The sequence below is a fragment of the Mastacembelus armatus genome, chromosome 8, assembly GCF_900324485.2.
Source record: "Mastacembelus armatus chromosome 8, fMasArm1.2, whole genome shotgun sequence".
NCBI classification, from domain to species: Eukaryota; Metazoa; Chordata; class Actinopteri; order Synbranchiformes; family Mastacembelidae; genus Mastacembelus; species Mastacembelus armatus.
In genome coordinates this window covers 12,247,357-12,265,928 of record NC_046640.1, presented here as the reverse complement: position 1 = coordinate 12,265,928, position 18,572 = coordinate 12,247,357, and the positions used below count along the sequence as shown (strand labels likewise).

The window sequence follows — 18,572 nt, the reverse complement described above, 5'->3', positions numbered from 1 at the left end:
TTTGGTTTTGTGATGCTATTTGGGGGGGGGGGGGGGGGGGGGGGGGGGGGGATCAATCAGGAGTTCATAACTAATGCAAGACTAATTCTCAGAAATGTTTGGACAACCACTGATCACACAAACCTTTGATCCATGAACAATGAACACACACTGCTGAATGATTAGTTTAATTGTGCTGCTGATGATTCTGACAACATCTATTGTGTGGGAAGCTACCAACAGGAAAAGAAAAACAAATGAGCAGGTAAGACTCGTTTCATCTTGCATGTAATTTAGAGGGTTGCTATTCATCTAATTTGGTACGATGTGTTTCTCTTTTCAAATTGGCTTATTTAATTATTTTCAGCCTTTTTCCTACAAATATCCTCAGATGGTTGATTTCCATAATTCATGGAAATGAGTTTTCAAATTTAATAACTGAGTGAGTTACAGGTACAGAAATGTGGTAATAAGAACAGTTCTCTGGTTAAACTGATAGTCTGAGGAAATCAAGCAGGTCACAGATGAAAATTAATCAATTAAAAGGATTAATCCCCTGGGCACAGACAGACTTTGAAATTAAAACAGTCTTGTTGGTTAAGTACCCTGACAGTACAACTCTTGTCTAGCACCAAAAACACAACACCAGACTACAAAGGCGGAGGCGCTTCATTTCAGATTTCAGACCTCTGACAAGCACCAGTCGTGTATCCCGTAGGTCCATTTCAATCAAACCCGCTAATTAGATCCATGCAGTATGTGAAGATGTGACAAAATTAAGTAGATGAGCACTGACGTACATATCTGATCTGCTTCTCAACCAAATTCACAGTCAGCTAAAGTAGCGATTTGGGAAATCAATGCCGTATACAGCAGAATATTTCAGAGGAGGGACTGAAGAGTTGTGTGAGAATATTTTAATAAAACAACAGAACAGTCAGTTGAAACACAAATTCAAGGTATTTGCTGCCAATATAGTACATGTAAAGACATGTACTACAATTCGACTATCAGTCCTAAACTTCAGACCTTCTTTTCCAGATTTTACTGTTTTTATAGTTACTTTGCTTTTGTAAAGCAGAAATTGTTCAGATTGTCAAATGTTGTCAGAAATGGCTCATTTGTGACTGAAACTGGATTCATCATTTTGAAGTGTGCTATTTACTGATAAATGCATAATAAAGGAATATTGTCAGACTTGCTTGACAGCTTTCAGAAATTCTGCAGCTATGACAAAATGATACTATAAAAAACAAATTTCAATAGCTAAACTAAATAGATGAACAAATAGCTGATGCACTAGATGTGCCAGTGTCCAGTTAAAAGACTTATCCAAATTAGTTACTTTCCTTTCAAGGTTATCTTTGTCAAACAATAATATAAACCCCAAAGAACTTTGTGAGTAAATGCTGTGTACTTCACTTTGCCCATCAGTGCTCTGGTGTTGTCAGGCAAGTGGCACAATTGACTTAAGATCACAGAAAACTGCTTACTCTCATTAATGTAATCAATACTCAATTACCAGTGAAGTAATGTGGGACTTGTGGGCCTATAACCCTTTCTCTTCCACCTAGACCCTCTACTCCTGGTGCTCTTTTGATTAATGGCCTCATGGATTTTCAAATAAATCAGACAAATTAAGATTAAATCCATTAGTGCTATTGTTTTGTGATATAATAAAATTTGTTCGTACTGGCATGTTGGTGGTGGGAAGAAAAACAGAACCCTCTCAAATCTAAATCACAGGTGAAGGTAAAAATGACGTGTTCCTGGTTTTCTTCTGTAAGTTTCCAGAAAACCTGCTTCAGTAATGCTCTGCTTTCAAAGTATTTAGGCCAAAACATGTTAGGATGTCAAGTGGAGAATTTAAGCAAGACTATAACTGAAGCCAGTCAGGGATTGTAAAATTCAGGTGTGGGTCAAAACTGTTTACAAGCAAGATAATAAATCAACATTATACTGCAATAAAATTTCTTCATTGATCTAAATGTTTTATGTCTGTGATTTTCACTGTTAAACATAAAACCACTTGGCTCTCATTTTGCTTGCTAGTTTTGATTAAATGACTGAAAAAAACAAAATGTATCAAACTTTATTCATCAAATAACAAAACTGGGGAAAACACTGACATTAACATGCAAAAAGTATACAAAAATTAAAAGCAATGATTGTCAAGCATTAAGTTTTTTTTCTGATATATGATATTATTTTCATCCAACATTCTAACAACTATAAACACCTTTGTAGAGTAAAGTTCAACAAACACTCTTTAATAACAAACCTGAGATGGATGCAATACAGATCAGGTACAAGATAAGGTCAAATGTGCAGTAGAATAATGTTAATGATTGATGTGTAGTGTTGGGTGATAACAGAAAATGAATCCAGGCTCATCGATAACCATGTAATACTGTTTAAAAAGTTTCTTAAGGCAACTAGGTTTCATTTGTGGCATCAAGTGTGTTATCCAAATGACTTTTAGTGCATCTAAAAGCAGATTTAAAGTAAACCCTAATGAAATAAAGGTCACAGGGTGCATGTTTCTGTCCCACAAAATAATAAATGTTGATAACAGAATATCTTCTTTTTAATATTCCTGCAAATCTACAGAGATGTTCTGCATCCTCTCTACCATAAAGAAGCAGAGTGCTCCAGTGAAGCCCAGGATGACCATCAGCAGCAGCTGCCACATCAGCAGAAGGTAACCACTGTAGAAGAACGCCACTGCTGCAAGAACAGACTGTCAACAGATAACAGATTTTAGTTTATTGTTAAACAGATAGTTACACCAACAACTATGGTACCCCGCAGCAGCTAACCCTCAGTCCACATGACATTTTAATTCCATTTTATATTCAAGACTACAGAAATACCAGGGATAATAAATTATATCCTTTTTTAAGCATTAAGTCATGTATAGAGCAGATGTGTACAGGTTTAACACCCTGTAAAGTCTTAAAATAAATCAGCTGCATTGAAAAACCCGTTAGGGAAGAAGTTTTCAACCAATTTACATTGACATTAGCTTAACACTAGTTAGAGCTGATCAGGTCTGCTAGAGGCAGAACACCTGACAAAGACAGAACAAGCCTTTTGAATCTGAATAGGGAGCGGGTCTTTTCACCGGAGGCAGCCATGTTGTGCTACAATGTTTCTACAGACCAAATACTGGCTCTAGACACGGAATCATGTTTTGTTTTAAAGGTGATGGACAGAATACCCTCCCACCCTGGGACCTGGAAATGGAGGGAATGGGCTGTGATGAGTGCTCACAAACATGCATTCTGCAATCTCACCACTAGATGTTGCTAAATCTTTCACGTTACACATCACACCTTTAAATGTTTTCTGTAATTAATTATGTGGGATGAAAAGATCAGCAAATGACATATATTCTGATTATTAGTCCCATGTTTTTTTCAATATATCACATCAAAATTATAGTTAAGCTCAAGTTTTTAATATTTATAAAACATGCAAAGAAAATACTAGAATTTCAGGGGTCTGTTTCTGGTTAGAGACCAATTTGCAGAGACAAAAAGAGGAAAGATTAGGAGGCGCATGTGGGTCTTGTTCTTTTCCTTTTTAATGGGACTTCAGGTGAATTTATTTCACACTTGACAGGAAAACATTTTAACACAGCTTTGCTTGGCTCTGCTAACAATGTCTGTGAATTGGCAACTCAGGATTACCTGGATGAATTTGAAGATGGCAAAAGCAGGCGTGCTTTGTTCAGCATAAATACAACCTAATATGCTGTAGAGTTGAGTGTTGAAACAACTGTCCCCAAGTCCAAGCAAGAAGCTGCACAGCAGGGCAACAGACACACTGAGGAAGAAAATATTGTGCTTATTAAAATGAAACAGAGCCACAGCTGGCCTTCCAGATGTCTATTACTGTTAAAATATCAGAGAAATTGATTACCTTGGAGTTAGGTATGCGTTTTTCTGAGTGGTGGTTTTAAAGACCACAGGAGCATCATCTGGGATGTTGAGGAAGATCAAATAGAAAGCAACAAAATGGACGACCATTCCCAGGAGCACCACCGAGGTCCGTCTGAAGCGATTGTTCTTACACAACAATCCAAACAAGCCTCCACCTGAAGGGAAAGAACATCCTGTCCTTCAACTCAATGATGTGAATCAACCTGACAAGTTCCAATAGAGACATGAAAACTTACCCACTATTTCTCCAATGCCCACCACAATCCCAGAGATCCCGATCAAGCCTTTGGCTGCGGCCCCAAACTGCGCGGTTGCTCCAATACACGTTCCATACACTCCACTGTAGAAAGACAGCTCGAGGCCTGGAGAACAAGGATGGCGTGCTGTAGCTACAAGCCATCACTGGAGGCTAAAGTACACATTCTACATCGCACTTACCGCTGTATGCCATGCACGGACTAAGGAGCAGTATAGTTTTAGTCTTCAGAACTTGTGCTATGTTTCCTAAAGAAGAGAATTTGAATAAAGATTATATTTCTAGGACTCATACACCTCCTTTACCTCCTGAGTGAGCGCTGATAAAAATGCAGATATTAAGGTAGAATATGTGTCTCAGTAAACCAAAAAGCCACATTTAGATGCAGGTGGAAAAGAGGTTTTTTTTCTCAGGCGGTTAGGGAAATTCAGCATTTAAAAGAAGAAGTCCCACTAGGTTTGTTTATATATGCCTGAATGCCCTTTCTTGACATAAATCAGCATGCATCTTTGATAAACCCAATACCTTTAAGGCAGGTGTACACAAGTCTACATGCACACAAAATACACGCAAAGACAAAGAGCAATCTGATCATCCAAACAACTTCAGGGTGCACCGAAGGCAGATGCGAGTGTAGCAGTGTTTCCAGTTGACAAACAGAGCTATAATCTGAAATAAAGTCTCACACAGGCTGTTTCTGTGTCATAATACTTCTGCAGCCACATGAAAGCAGCTTTTGCTTGAACAAAAGCTGAACTGCCTGTGACTGCTTTCTAGTTTTTGTCAGCTGTATCTCAAATGATACATACTTTTAGCGCCATCATCAGGTCAAAATTTAATTTACTCCGAAATCCTTCCAAAACAAATGGCATTCCCCTCAGCCGCAGCAGATCACCTCTTATTTTGTGCTAACTAACATAATGTTAGCATGCTAGCATACTAAACTAAGATAGGGAACATGGTAAACAGTATACCTGCTTAGCATCACCACGTTAGTATTATCATTAGGAGTATGTTTTACCATTTAGGTCAAACCATGTTGGGTCCAAAATCTATGCTACACATTGACTCTGTGCAGAATACTAAGAAATTGTAGTTGTATACAGAAATCAGCATATTAAAAGGAAAATTATGGGATACGTTCAAAATCAGATGTGAAACTATTTCTTTGGATGGTCCCAAAACTCCCAGTTAAAACCTTTTACTTAGATTTCACACTTTTCTGGATTGTTTTCCAAGAGCACAACGTGCACAAACAACCCTTGTAGAATCAGATTATGTTTAATGTGCATTGTATGCCTGGAGTATCCTTTATTGTATCACTTTTTTAAAAATAACCAATTTGGAGTCAGAGTGCTGTATAGATTTGGGACACCCCACACAAGCTGATGATACTTGTAGTTCAAAACCACTGAGAAAACTTACTGAATTCTGACTTGGCATCTTCGATGGCACCACTTGTTCTGTGCCTAAACATGAGGAAAAGAATTCATTATGACTTCCACGATGAAATAAACTTACAACGATACAGCCTCCTTTAACTGAAAATCAGGTGAAGTCTTTTGCAAACCTAAAAAATTGTAGCTGCATAGAGATCACAAGACTTTCCCAATTACCCTAACAGAGTGCAAAACAGCACTCTCAAAGAAATTGATTGCTCCCTGTAGGATTCCTTTCCATGCAGCTGTTATACACAAACTCAGGCAATAAACAAGGATCAAATGCATGCATCTAGTAGAACCCCTGAACACATACATAATCTGCTACACACAGAAACAGGCTGAGATATTTTATTTCCTTTGTATTAAGGTGTCCACGATACATATGCCTGTATTTTGCTTTCTTTGTTTTCTTTTAGTAATGTACTTTCCACCATGACTTGAAGTGGTCTTTGATGCCAGCTCCAGTTGTCATACTTTTTGCGTCATATGATTTGAGTCAAACTTTGTGCAGAAATTTTAAAACGTCTGAGATAATGTGGAGGGCCGTGCCTGAAGAGGTCAAGGTCCTTAACCGCCGTCACTCACACAGAGAAAGTCTCCGCCCCAGCTGCCCCAAATCTGCCTGATTGCACACTACTTGTATGAAGTGCTACGATTAGAGTCGCCTCTGTCAAAATTGCAGTGATCTGGAGAAAAATGGTCAGTGTCATTGCTGCGAAGCACAAGAGTGGGTTTTAAAGCTTCAGCAGAACAGCAGCAGTAATGAAAACCCTTGCAACATCCAAAGTGGGTTATACTATTTTTGAAACTAATCATTTTATAAGGCTTTTTGATGTGTGTAAGTCAGCAGTGGGAAAAGAACAGGTCTGTCATGTTTCCTCCAAACATGACGTGTATGCATATGTGAAACGACAAAAACTCTTACCCTTATCCATTTTTTAGTAAGTCATTCTGACATTTTCATACATTCTATGTGAGTGATTTTGTGAGACTACAATGAAAATGGTGTAATTATCTAAAGGATATTCATTTACGTCATGTGAGTTGAGAGGAGTGACTGCCCTTCTTCTTCAGAGAGCATGTCCTCTTCTTGATGGCTCTTTCTCAACACCAGGAAGCTGAGAGTGCCGAGTATGGATATGACCACCAGGGACAAAAAGATGTTTCTCCTGCTGCTGTCTAAGAGAGGAAGTTTAAAATAAACCACTTTAATTAAAATACACAAGATATATTTATAATACTGAGCTGGAGCATCTTTGGAATAGCCAATTACTCATAATCCTTTTGATATTTTACTTTCATCATCATGCTCCATTTGCTGTTATAGTCTATGAAGTCCAAGTTTAACCCTACCTGGTATTTCTGTTCTTCCATTCCAGTCAAAATAAATGTAAACATTGCCAAACAACATGCTGTAAATAAGAACAAATAGGTAAAATCCAGTGAGTAGATTACAGACTTGACATTAATACAGATATAAAGACATTTCACGTAGTTTTTCATGGATACTGGGTGACACTTTCGCAACATGTAAAATGTCACTACAGTCCCATTAAAGGTCCACTTAGAAGCTGTTCTGGAGCTTTCTGTCATATGTGACCGTAAGCAGTAGCCAATTTGTTACTGTAGGTGCTATTGAATTACATATTTTCAAAGTACAATCACTTAAAAGCAGCTATAATCAATATATTTTATAATAACAATAATAATAATATATAAAATGACAATATGGTTCGCTCTCATTGCTCTCAGTCTTGTTTTCAGTCATCTGTTTTCAGCGAAACACCCAGAAACCCACTGGGCACCACTGTCGGCACTAAACAGCAGACAGACACAGTTAAAGACCTGCTGGTGAACTAAGTGGAGCGTTTAACAGCTAAAGACAGAAATTTCCCTTGGGAGTGGAGACCAAAAACAGACCCAAAAGAGAGTGACTATTTAAACTACATTTGCCAGATATCCAGAAACATCAGTCCAGGTGAGTGATGAGGCCGCTCTTTAACTGCTGAATGTGTAAATGTTTTCTAAAAAAAATTCACATCATTAGCTTAAAAGGTTAACTTCATGGCATGTTCCCTTTGCCCCCAAGTGTCCGAAAAAGCTACTGAAATTATTTCAGGTTTAAGATTGAAGATCATTTGAGATTAGTGAAATAGAGCAGCTACTAAATTAACCTTAAGGCGAGGATGATAAAGAAAGAACTAGGATACTCAATTTTGGGGTAATATAAAAAATGCAGTGACTTTGAGCTGAGGCTTCCTGACACAAGGGAAACAACAGCGATGATGCACAGTCTGCCATCCTCTCATTTATCACTTGTGAACTACAGCATGAGAAACCTGACAGTAATTATGAAGTGGTAAAAACAGCATCCTCCAGCCCTACTACAGAACAAAGGTACATTTTGTTCTCCACAAATGATGCAGTCAGTGTTTGGACCAATCAGGGACAAGATAAATCATCCCTAAAAAGTTTTATAATCAGTGGAGTGGTGTGAGTTTTAGTCAAGCACCCTGGCATTTAATTATATCACCAAAGTTTCATGTGCATCAAACCCCATTGGGGCTTTTCAGAGTTTAAAAGTCTGACCTTTAATTAAAGCGCTCCTATTAGGACAATCAATGTAATTAAAATAAAAAACACTGGGAACACAGAGCTATCTCAGATGTTAGTAGAGAAGTCATGTTTGATAGACAGAGCCACCGGACAAGCAGGACTGTGGATTGTTTTTTTTTGAGGGGGGGGGCTGGATCTAACACAATAATGTGCATTTCTGTCTCAGAGGATGATTTTATTCATTTATTTTAAGCTGTTACCTTTCATGGTTAACAGTTCAGTCCTGTAAAAATGCTGTGCTCTGTTTATGCCTTTAATTACATATCACCTAAACAAAAAAATAAAATGTAGATGAGCAATTAGTCTGTCCCACAGCTTCAGTGAGGGATAACGGGGTTATTCATTAAAGATAACAGTTACTGTGTTTTGTGTGTGTGTCTACAGGCTGTGAAGGACTGATTCATAAGTTTGCTGTGGCAGGGATCACCACTGCGGAGCCAGATTAGCATTGCTGTGTTGTGAGCTTTGCCGCAGGTGACAGCCAATGTAATTATTATACTAATTCAATTTGCATATTTTAACAAATACAAATTAGTTGTCCAAGCTAGCGTGCAAGAGCATGGGGCCAAATGCCAGAGATGAAAAGGCCAAAACTCTCACCTGCAAGAACCGTCTGTTTTAAGAGCCTTCTGTGTTTTTGCTGAGAAACTAATGACTCACTGACAGAACATGAGAACTTGAAACATGATTTTTAAAATATATTTTAAAATAATACACACAGTAATAGTCTGAGTGGGAAAAAAAACAGTGATGAATTGTATTTCCTGTGCTGAATTCAATGAAGCAAAGGATTAATAAAATATCCAGATAATAGAGCCATGGGTTAGTTTAGGGAGCAAATTAGTAGGAAGATTTTTAGATTCTGAAATAAATATTTAATTCACTAAAAAGCCATAGTTATATCATTTCAAAGAACTGTATGCAGTATAATTTAAGTATTTAAATGCACTGTAGTTTTAATGAGACTTTGAAATTTCAAATAAAGTTCTGCATAGAGTTAGTGGTTCAGCATTGGGGCTATGGGACCTATTATCACAGAACAGACTGAAAGACGGGAGTCTAACATTTCTGTATGAGTAGCTGAATACCTGCACTGTAAGAGAGCCCAGAATATCCCCGTGTTCCTGTTAATGGTGGACGCCTCCGAGTTTTCCACCAGAAACTGTCCCTGAGCTGTCCACAGCGCTGTAGGAACACGAGGGAGAGGGGCCATTTGAGGGGGGAAACTTAACCAGTCAGTTAATTGCCCACATGAAGTGAAAAATTATCTTTTTGTTGGTAAATAATGCATCTAACCGCACAGTAGCCTGGGGATATGATAAAAATTCATCACACTACAATGATTTTAGGCTGCATTAAAAACAGCTCCTAATCATTTCTCTTCATTTGATTTCCACTAAATGCAGTTTTCTCTGTATTTACACTAACATCTATGAACAAGCTCAAGGTGCTGTGCACTATTTACAGAAACAGCTTCTAACCTCATTTAGGGTTTTAATTTGGTATGTAGTGTTTGTATGTATCATCACATCCCAGTCCTGATAATCCCTGCATGCATGATTAAACACTTTGGATTTGAACACAGAAACTGAGCTTGCATATGCTGCTACAACCAAACAGGAACCAAGTTCAAGTCTTTCTGTGCCTCAGTATCTGGAGCTATTTTTAATACACTGGATCCTGCTCAAATGTTCATATGCACTTTTTTTGTAAGTGGAACATGATGTGCCAAACCGAAAAAAGGAAACCTGCCTCTCCTGAATAAAATCTAGCACATAAATAAACTGTAACAAATATTCAGTCAATGAATCAATTAGTCAATCAGCAGAATATTAATTGACAACTATTTATTGCATAACAGGTGCATTACAAAATGGCTCCAGAAGTAAAGGAAGGTTTAGTTAAATGACTACACTTTCTGTATTTGCCTGGATGCTGTATAATAATATAATCTTCATCTTATTACCACTGTCAGAGGCGATCTGAGAGTTAATAATCGCTGGCTTAAATCTATGTGCTGATACAAACGGATATTTTAAAACTTTACAGTATTAGCTCAAAAACTACTGTAACTAAATATAAAAACAGCTTCACATAGGCCCACTTGTTTATGGGAGAGCTACTTACTGGCGGCTCCTATACCGGTGAGTACAGAAGTCAAGTAAAACGACCACGTCAAGGGGATGATGAACACAGCAATGTAACCACTAGACACAAAACATGAGGATCAGTAATGAGCAACATGCTTCAGCTGCATCGTCTTTGTCAACATCCAGGGTCTAATTATTGGGACATTGTTTACCTGTAAAGTAGGCCACTCAGAAACATGGTCATTTTTGGTCCAATTACTGCAACGACTGTTGGTGCAAGTAGATTTGCAAATGAAAAGACCCCATAGATGATTCCTAGACTGTAAAGAAGGCAAAGAGTTTTTTTTATGTTTCACTTTAAAATGCTTTTTTTTTTTTTTTTTTTAATGAACAAGATTTTTCTTTTTCTCCTTCCTGAGCTGAGGATGGGAACCTGGCTGACCTACCTGTGGTACCCACTTCCAGTAAAAGTATCATTCTCCAGGCTTTTCACCACAGTTTGCTGAGAGAAAAAAAAAACAAAACACTGTAACACACGGGCTTAGACTACGCAAAATGGGCCGTAATTATGTCCTCGAGTTTATTCCTCTGGTTTGACCATTTTGCCGACCATTGAAGAAAATTAGAAACACGAGATGTGACTGACATGGGCCCATTTCCCACAACTCATGTCTACAAAAAGTTCAAGTGATCAAAAGAATCAGTTTTATGCTTTGGGTCACTATAAGATGAATCTTCAGAGTAAATAATAAAAACACATAAAACAGAAATGTAATAGCGTAACTGTACAACACTGAACGTGTGTATGTGTGTGTGCACTTGTTTTACAGTGGTTGAGGGGACACAGTTTAAAACAAGCCTTGTAAGGACACAGCATCAGAGGACTGAGGGTGAAAGGTTAGTTTTAGTTTTGGGGTTATAGGTTTAAATGTTAGGGGTTTGATGGTTAGTGTTTGGGGCTATAGAGGATTCATTATAACAGCATATAACATGTGTTAAGGCTGTATGATAGTTTCTGTGGAATCAGAAAATCTATCGCACCCATGAAAAGTCTCGGTGCAGTGATCTCCAGAAGCCTTTCAGGAAGTAGAATAAAAAAAGAAGAACTGCTTTGGTTGAGTATAAATCTCAGCATTGCTTAACTTACTTCAATGTTCCCACAGGTGGTGAAGGCGGTGAAAATGAACAAAAATCCCACACCCAAAATCACCACGTTGAGGGTCCTCCTGTCTGCCATAGTGTTTTCTTGCTCGTCCTAGAAATACATTTTATGTTATTGTCGATGTCGGCTCATGTGATCCACAACGGCTTCCATACGGATAATCAATTTCTGCAAAGTCGCGCAAGTGAAGTTGATTTTACTGCGCTTTAGTTCCAGTTTCCTGCGCAAAGAGTAGAGATAGGAGGAGATGTGTGGTGCAGAGATAACAACAGTGCAGCTCTGTTAGGAGACCACTTCCCCCCCTGTCATGCCAAGTACGCATGACAACTTGTGACTTCAATTAAAAGCAGTTTTTTGCGGTTTTCCCTTTTCCTCATGGACTTTTTTGTCACGGCTGTCGTCACCCTCCCCTGCTCCACCGTCTTCTTCTTGTGCGATTTGTGGTGATCGACACTTATTTAGTTTTGCTGCCTTCCAGAGGTGGCCGGGAGGATTATTGTCCCATAAGAGGGAAATGAGACTTTTAACTCCTAAGTTAAGCTTCCTAAGACTGTCCACTACATTTTTTAAATTATTTCTTAGACCACTATAATCATCTGACAGCTAGATGTGAGATTATTTTATTTCTTATTGTTGTGTTTTATATTTTTGTTTCATTTTTAACTTTGTTTTAGTTCTTTCCTTTTTGCTCTAACTTATGAAGTGTGGTATGGAGGGATTAATGAAGTATTTTATTACAAATGAAGATGTTTTGCATTCAAAACATATTAAGTGTTCATAAATGTCTTATAAATTAAAGTAGTCAACATTAGACTGCAAGTAAAACCGAAGCATTTAGTTGATTCATTGATTAGTGGATTGACAGAAATGCACTGTACTATTTTGCTGATTGAAGTCATTTTAAATACCAAACATCTGCAGGGTTTTGGTTGATTTTTAATAATACTGAGATATGGACTATTAATGAGACAAAACAAAGTAAGTAAACAAAATAGTAAAAATGATCCCCACCTTAACCAAAGAGTTTTTATGGTGCTGCTTTTAAATGAAGAAAACTACTAAACTCATAAAAGAATCATAAAGCAGTTGTGAGTAGAACATTTAAGAAGGATAAAGTAAGAAAAATAAGAAAAACTAAATTAACTTTGACACCTGCATATGACAGGTGGCTTCACCTGGAGGTGAAGAATACAAATTGTTTTTCTATGTTTACGTAAGGGTTTCAGAAAGCTACTAACATTTGATTTGAAAGCTTGAATAGTTTATACAAACCCATAGTTGGCGACAGTGGGTGGTTATTGATCCCCAGCATCATTAATATGAAAGAAGAAGAAGAAGTTAACCAATAGCTGCAGAGCAAAGTGCCAGCTCTCGTGTCTGCATTCGCTGCCACAACAACAAAGACGCTTTGCATCGTGAGAGCATTCACCCCCGGGCACTTCCGTGTTTGCTAAAAAAAATTCCCGTACGCGAATAGAGTACATGGTTAAGGTTTTTTATAAAACTCTTTGTGTCGTTTTTAAGAGTTTTTCACTAAATTGTGTTTACATGTAATTTGTTTTATCACAAATTTAACTACTTTCATAAAAAACTACTTGAATCTCGAGGGCGCATGTACTTTTCCATATTTCGTTCCTGTCAATGTGAAAAACGCTTTAGGTCTGTGACGGTAAATATAACCTCACTTGTTGTCTCATTGTACAGTCTCTACTTTTTGTTTCATGTTTGTTTTGCTGTCGCTTGAGCTCGACTTTTACTTGTTAGCTGAGTTTCGTTTCCTGAGTATCGGATATCATCCCGCTGCCTGTCGTCTCTTTGCCACAACCTACAGGATTGTACACAATCATCATGGCGACGCAGGATGGTGGGTATTGAGAAAATACACAAGTATTTCCTTCATAACTTCACACCGACCGTAACGCTGCTAATGAAAAAGTCCTCGTTAGTAACTGGCATGTTAAAATGTGATGTTTTTGTCGCCGTGCGAAGGAGCTTTACGTCTCAGCGTCACGTTATTCCTTAAATGCTCATCAGCTAGCTAACACCAGCCGCCGCTAACAGCAGTGACATTTAGCAGCATTTGTCCAAAAATGAGGGTCGAGTTGGGATTTTTTTACCCAGAGCTGGTCAAGCCTAGCTGTTAGGTACAAAACTACTCATGGCTGTGGTGTAAATGGTAACCGTGAAATATCAGCGTGTTGTATGTTTCGTTAAGGACAAGTTACCAGTTTGAGACCAGTAAGGCCAGTATGTGTTTTTGTTTGAATGTTTGTTAAAATGTCACATGCGTTACGGTTCAGTTGTGTTTCGCTGTTATTTAGACCCAATATTCAGTAAGAATCGCTCCCAGGATAAAAACGATGGAAGAAACTTGAAAGACCGAGAACTTGTGGTTGTGCTTCTACTTTTAGATATTTTTTATAAGACATGTAAACAAATGGCTTCTTTACAAACCGTCTTAAGACAGGCTTTATTTATTTAATTAAAATCTCTACAATTAAAATGATAAAATGGGACAATCCCCGTCTAAAGGTAAAGCTAACTTATAAACCTGAAAGTTGAGCTGAGACAAACAAAAGGTGAGCTGGGTTTTCCCCAGGATTTCTTTCAGTCAAACTGATAAACCACCGAGTCCTGAGACTTCATTTGTCATTGATTTAGTCATGATTGCCCAAACAGCGCACACACTTTATTTCATATATATAATCATTAATATTAAAATAAAAGGATGAATTTAAGTTGTGGTGTTAACTGGTAACAGTTGTATTAAAGACCTGACAAGGTCCAACACCTTCTTAAATTAAAAGATATTTTTAAATAACTGTTAACAAAAATTTAGGCTATAATCCAAATAGTATGTTAGCATTGCTATAGTATGTCTGCTGGTACACTTAATGTCACATGATTGTGTATTTTAAGAAGCGTAGTAGTTTCAGCCTGCAGCTCATTTGCCTATAGAAAATCCCTCATGTTGTTTTGTTTTCTGTTGTGATCTTTTGTTCAAATTAATTGTGGCTGCTTGTTTGTGTGAGCTGGAATTAATTTCACTTTCTCTTTCAATAACTAACCTGTATCATAATGTATTTTTAGGTGTTGTTACTGATCAGAAAAAAAGAACTGATATATTTTCTAGAGTCACAGTGCTAAGTGCCCATGTAGAGTTTCATATAATAGATTTAAACCAAAGCTCTCATGCTCTTGCAGGGAGTGATGAGGTCATTATGGAAACTGAGACGAGGCCAAAAGAAGCAGAACCACTAAATGAAGATGCTGAAAAAGGTAAAGAAGAAACAACGTCTCACACAGATGCAGGAATCGCCACAACTCAGGACTCTAGTATTAGCAATGGGGACGACTCTGATGAAAAGCAGGAGACGGTGGACTTGAAGATCATCTGGAACAAAAATAAATATGATCTGAAAATTCCTGTTGATAGCACCGGAGCCAAACTAAAAGAGAGGATCCATTCGCTCACTGGTAAGACAACGCAGAGGTCTATTTTAAACTACACATCTTACAAGGTGCTTCGAATAAACCACAAAAATTAAAACCTTAATGATCATTTTGTCATCCTAGGTCTTCCACCGGCAATGCAGAAAGTGATGTACAAGGGGTTGCTTCCAGAGGACAAGACGCTACGCGAAATAAAAATTACAAATGGTGCAAAAATAATGGTCGTAGGATCTACAATAAACGACGTATTAGCTGTGAATACACCCAAAGAGGTCATTCAGCAGGAAGTTAAAGCTGACGAAAACAAGAAAGAGCCTTTATGTAGACAAAAGGTAAGATTAATTACTTTTTATGCAAAACATACTAAAATATTTATACAAATTTTGTGATTTTTAAACTCACACTGTTATTCCAGCAACACAGGAAAGTTTTGGACAAAGGTAAACCAGATGACGTAATGCCAGCTATTAAAGGAACAAAGGTGAGAGAAGATGGAGGGAGATCAGTCTCTATTCTTGTTTATCTGGCACTGACTGCCAAAGCTCTCAAAAGCTGTTGCCACAGATGTATTACAGATGCACAGCACAACAGTGACTAACTGCTTTGTCCCGCTGACAGGAACGATTACCAACAGTGCCTTTATCCGGGATGTATAACAAGTCCGGAGGAAAAGTTAGATTGACATTCAAACTGGAGCAAGATCAATTGTGGATTGGAACGAAAGGTGAGATTACACCAGTTTCGTTTTACCACAGTTGCTCCACCACAGATACACTGATGTTTAGATGTTTATTTTTTTGTGTTTTCTCTACAGAGAGGACAGAGAAAGTCCCAATGGGCTCCATTAAAAATGTAGTGTCTGAACCCATTGAAGGCCATGAAGACTATCACATGATGGTAAGTGTTGCTTCTACCTGCATGTCAGACTTGTCTCTGCTATGAAAAACCAGAATGCCAAATGCTCCCAGTCCAATACAGCTGTCTACATGCTTACTGTCTGTGTCTTCACTGTTTGTGAAGAAAAGTGGAGGGGTAGCTATTTACTGATGTTGTATGTGCTCATGAAGAGATGGAGTCATCATTTTGCAGTTTTGGCCCCTGCAGTAGATTAACCTTTGTCTAAAAGCACTTCTGCTCTTCATTGTCAAGGCAGTAGCTTCATTTAATCAAGTAATGCAAAGAAGATCAAGATTTCTTTTTCAAGAGATGGTAACTTTTTTTTATTGAGAGATGAGTGTTACTCATTCAATTTGACATTTAAAGTCACCACCTGAGTAGAAATTTGAGGGAATTTCCTGATGTCCCTGCTTCCTTGTTGAGGTTTACTACCATCTCCCACTGACGTAACATAGAGGTAAATGTCAGCTGTGTAGCCAGTGAAACTGTGTGGGAGCTTTACCGACATATCTGTTCCAATCGATGCCTTGTTATACCTGTAGTGTCGAGATATAAGCTAGAAAATTTAGGAGGAAGAGATGAGGATGATCGGTAAACACAAAGCCTTTCCTCTGAAATAATGATCAGAGATCAAGCGTGTTTGTTTGTTTAATCGATAAGAAAGAAGACATGAGTAAACGCTAGATGTTTTGAAAGAGTTAATGTGAAAGTCAGAAATTTCTGCATTAATGAATTGGGCTGTACTATAGTGCAGATGCACAGATATTTAAAAGTTATGTTACATCATAGAAACCTGCACAAATCTAGAGTTTCATAGGAATAAAAGCAGCAGAACTTACTGGGGAGGTTTTTATCTAGTTTAATGCCTCCTGATGTCCTGTTTTATGATTTCATTTAAATTATATTTATAGTTGTTTGTGTTTTGTAGGATGTGAACAGATGTGAAACCATTTGATATGCATACAGATCTCTTTCTCCCCCCCCCACTTTTTGTAGGCTTTTCAGTTGGGTCCAACAGAAGCTTCTCAATATTGGGTCTACTGGGTGCCTGCACAGTTTGTCGATGCAATCAAAGACACAGTCCTTGGAAAATGGCAGTATTTCTAATGTGCCTCTTTTTTTGACAATGATGAACTGGGATTGAGAGAAAGGGCCGATGACAAAATAAAACTGGTCAACAGTGAGGCTTAAGGAACCTCTTGGAATATAGTCGAAGGAAACGGACAGATGCCTGTGGACTAATCATATTCTTTCTAGGTTAAAAGTGCACTATGTGGCAGCATAACATTTCCCAGCCCTGTTGGTCATTCAAGGTTTTCAACAAATCCAAGGAAAAACAATGAAACAATTGTACAGAAATTGCTAACACTTTTCTTCAGTTATTCTTAAAGAAATAAAACTTATTTAATGGAATAAAGTCACAGTTTCTTTTGTCTTTCAATACTGAATTCAGCCAAATTTTTTAAAAATGTATTCTTGATCCATTTTGTGTGAATACACTTTTGTATGTCTGAATAATGCAGTGCAGTTCATCTTTTCAAAACTGCTCAGACTCTTGCCTGGTCATGGACCTAAATTGAACAGCAATTTTCAGGTCCCACCACAAATTGTGGATTTAAATATAAATCTTAGAACAGTGGCCAAAAGCTTGATTTTGGTTTCGTATTTCTTCTGTGTGTCCCACAAACGTGGCAAAAAGTTACACACTGGAAGAAATTAAGCTAAAAGATAGACCTGTGTTCCAAAGTACCATTTCTGTCTTTACTGTGGTAGTTATTTTGAAAATGGTCTATGAAAATGAATGGATGCTTTTCCTACCAATATCTTTCCAAAAATTTGCAGTTGGTTAAAGACCTAAGTTTCAAAACCAATAAAAGTTTTACAAGTGACAAAGTTCGAAAACAGAAGGGATCTGAGTTGGACACATTTATTTTGCATATAGCACTTTCTTAGTGTAATGTGTTCAATTTCTTTGGTTTTAGATGATAAAGCAAATTAAAGCAGGTATATTTAAAGATGAAAACATCTCAAAATCACAGGAAGTCAGACCCTGCCCTACTGATGAGTCCTAAATTCAACTGCTCCAATTTTTCAATTCAGTTTACAGTGGTGTGAGAAAGTGTCGGCCCCCTTCCTGGTTTCTTTTTTTTTTTTTTTATGTTTGTCACACTAATGTTGCAGATCATCAAACAAATTTAAATATTAGTCAAAGATAACACAAGTAAACACATGATGCAGTTTTTAAATGGTTTTTATTATTAAGGGAAAACAAAATCCAAAACTGCATGGCTGACCAATATTACCCCAAGAGTGCAACAACAACTCATCCAAAAGGTCACAAAAGACCCCACAACAACATCCAAAGAACTACAGGCCTCACTTGTCTCAGTTAAGGTCACTGTTCATGACTCCACCATAAGAAAGAGACTGGGCAAAAATGGTCTGCATGGCAGACTTGCAAGACAAAAACTGCTGCTGAGCAAAAAGAACATAAAGGCTCGTCTCAGTTTTGCCAGAAACATCTTGACGATCCTCGAGACTTTTGGGAAAACTCTGTGGACTGACGAGATAAAAGTTGAACTTGTAGGAAGGTGTTTGTCCCATTACGTCTGCCGTAAAAGTAACACCTCATTTCAGAAAAAGAACATCATACCAACAGTAAAATATGGTGGTGGTAGTGTGATGGTCTGGGGCTGTTTTGCTGCTTCAGGACCTGGAAGATTTGCTGTGATA

At 37.8% G+C, this 18,572-nt stretch overlaps 2 protein-coding genes and 1 long non-coding RNA gene across 3 annotated transcripts; 2 read left to right on the top strand and 1 right to left on the bottom strand.

Annotated features, from left to right (window-relative positions):
- Positions 1-44: 44 nt before the first annotated feature.
- LOC113141637 (uncharacterized) lies at positions 45-3,298 on the top strand. Its single transcript, XR_003296766.2, has 3 exons — positions 45-244; positions 2,590-2,680; positions 3,184-3,298. It is a non-coding gene; the product is annotated as an uncharacterized LOC113141637 (long non-coding RNA).
- Positions 2,058-11,973, bottom strand: LOC113141627 (UNC93-like protein MFSD11). Its single transcript, XM_026326163.1, has 13 exons — positions 11,475-11,973; positions 10,774-10,829; positions 10,540-10,647; positions 10,365-10,444; positions 9,326-9,422; positions 6,975-7,033; positions 6,656-6,800; positions 5,605-5,648; positions 4,362-4,427; positions 4,160-4,285; positions 3,904-4,078; positions 3,672-3,807; positions 2,058-2,719 (listed from the first exon to the last, which is right to left on the bottom strand). The coding sequence occupies exons 1-13, from the start codon at positions 11,562-11,564 to the stop codon at positions 2,567-2,569; spliced, it is 1,335 nt and encodes a 444-aa protein (XP_026181948.1). The 5' UTR covers positions 11,565-11,973; the 3' UTR covers positions 2,058-2,566.
- Positions 11,974-13,188: 1,215 nt separating this feature from the next.
- Positions 13,189-17,252, top strand: ubfd1 (ubiquitin family domain containing 1). Its single transcript, XM_026326172.2, has 7 exons — positions 13,189-13,353; positions 14,694-14,966; positions 15,066-15,274; positions 15,358-15,423; positions 15,561-15,666; positions 15,757-15,839; positions 16,836-17,252. The coding sequence occupies exons 1-7, from the start codon at positions 13,338-13,340 to the stop codon at positions 16,944-16,946; spliced, it is 864 nt and encodes a 287-aa protein (XP_026181957.1). The 5' UTR covers positions 13,189-13,337; the 3' UTR covers positions 16,947-17,252.
- Positions 17,253-18,572: the final 1,320 nt, after the last annotated feature.